Consider the following 1,630-nt stretch of genomic DNA (forward strand, 5'->3'; position numbering starts at 1 on the left):
ACGCACTTGATCTCATATCTCTGCGAACAGCACACTAAAAAATAAAAATGTTACCTCTACGTAAAATACCTAGCTAATCTAATCTAATTTTGCATCTTGATTTCATTCTATTAGTCATAAAGGTTATTACGTAAATTTTGTTTGTACATTTATAGGTTTATTGGAATTTTTGTAATCACTTTTTCTTAACCTCAAGAAAGCTAAAAATACCCAATAAGTAGTACACAGGTCATTCATATAACGCTTTGTAGATTTTGCCTCACTGAGCCTTAATGATAAGACTCGGCAGAACAGAACAAAAAATAAAAAATAATGGTAAATTAAGTCAGTACAGCAACTTTTGTCCCTCATTATGTTAGAAATTGAAGGACAAGCATTAGTTTTAATTGCATATAAAAATGTAAAATTCAACAACTCATATACTTATTTATTAAATACAATTAAATTATAATTAATTAAATTAAATAACTTTAAAAACCTTTGAAAATACATTAATTTTAATGTCATATAAATACCTTCTGAAAAAGCACAAAATCAAGGAAATAAATAAAATCGTATTTCAACTTTGTTTCACGTGTTCCTCCACCAGAACAAAACTATTTAATTCATTATTTGCTAATTTTATTATGTACAAGAGCATTCTCTCCGCGAACTTTGAATAAATTTCATTGCTTTCATTTTCCTGCGCAGACGTGAGGATGCTGTGTTATTATAAAACATGGGTAAGTTTATGGCAGAGCTCAACAGTTATCAAGATGAGGTCAACCGAGATATTGGTCCTTCTCTGCTGCTGCTCTTCGTGGTTTTTTGTCGGCGTAAACTGTTCAATAGATAAAGATGCCTGGTTACGTCCTGGCTGCCATAAGGTGGGGAATACGCGAAAGATATCCATTCCCGATTGCGTAGAGTTTACCATAACGACGAATGCGTGCCGTGGATTCTGTGAATCATACTCCGTGCCCTCTGTGCCATGGGCGGGAGCCACGCTTACAGGATTATTTAAACAGCCTAAGCCAGTGGTGAGTGTCGGTCAGTGTTGCAACATTATGAAGTCCGAAGAGGTAAGTCTAGCTTAAAGTTAAATTCTACTTCTATCAACTTATCTCGTTGTAGATACAACGTCGAGTTTTGTGCATAGATGGCATTCGCAACGTCACATTTAAAAGCGCTGTATCTTGCAGCTGCTATCACTGCAAGAAAGACTAGATGCAAGAGGAAGGCATACATATAACTTAAATACCTGAGCCATTTCCAAATCGAATGTTTCAATAAAATATATACATATATATTATACATATTGTACATATTGATAAAATGTCTATGGTCTAACATGTCGAACAATTTATGAAAAGTTCAAAGCTAAAGTTGAGTTTGCAATACCGGTGAGAAACCTGCTATACAACGCTTTGTTAATTTATTCATATATGTCCTATATGAACATAGCTGAACTATGTTCAGTACATTGATTGAGGTTATTAGTTTAGGAAGGCAAATATTTTTTGTAACACTGCGCGTTCAGTACAGTGGAGCTTGACCGAGCCTATAATTGGCTTGATACGAAAGATTGAGAACCGGTCGTTTAAATTAAGGGGTTGAGAACTTGTTTCAGTCCACAAAAACAGAAATAAAA

At 34.3% G+C, this 1,630-nt stretch overlaps 1 protein-coding gene across 1 annotated transcript; it reads left to right on the top strand.

Annotated features, from left to right (window-relative positions):
• The first annotated feature begins 755 nt into the window (after positions 1-755).
• Positions 756-1,304, top strand: Gpa2 (Glycoprotein hormone alpha 2). The gene is made up of 2 exons (XM_017179327.3): positions 756-1,061; positions 1,114-1,304. Exons 1-2 carry the CDS (start codon positions 756-758, stop codon positions 1,204-1,206), a joined length of 399 nt encoding a protein of 132 aa, XP_017034816.2. The 3' UTR covers positions 1,207-1,304.
• The last annotated feature ends 326 nt before the right edge of the window (positions 1,305-1,630 follow it).

Source organism: Drosophila kikkawai, chromosome 2R (genome assembly GCF_030179895.1).
Source record: "Drosophila kikkawai strain 14028-0561.14 chromosome 2R, DkikHiC1v2, whole genome shotgun sequence".
NCBI classification, from domain to species: domain Eukaryota; kingdom Metazoa; phylum Arthropoda; class Insecta; order Diptera; family Drosophilidae; genus Drosophila; species Drosophila kikkawai.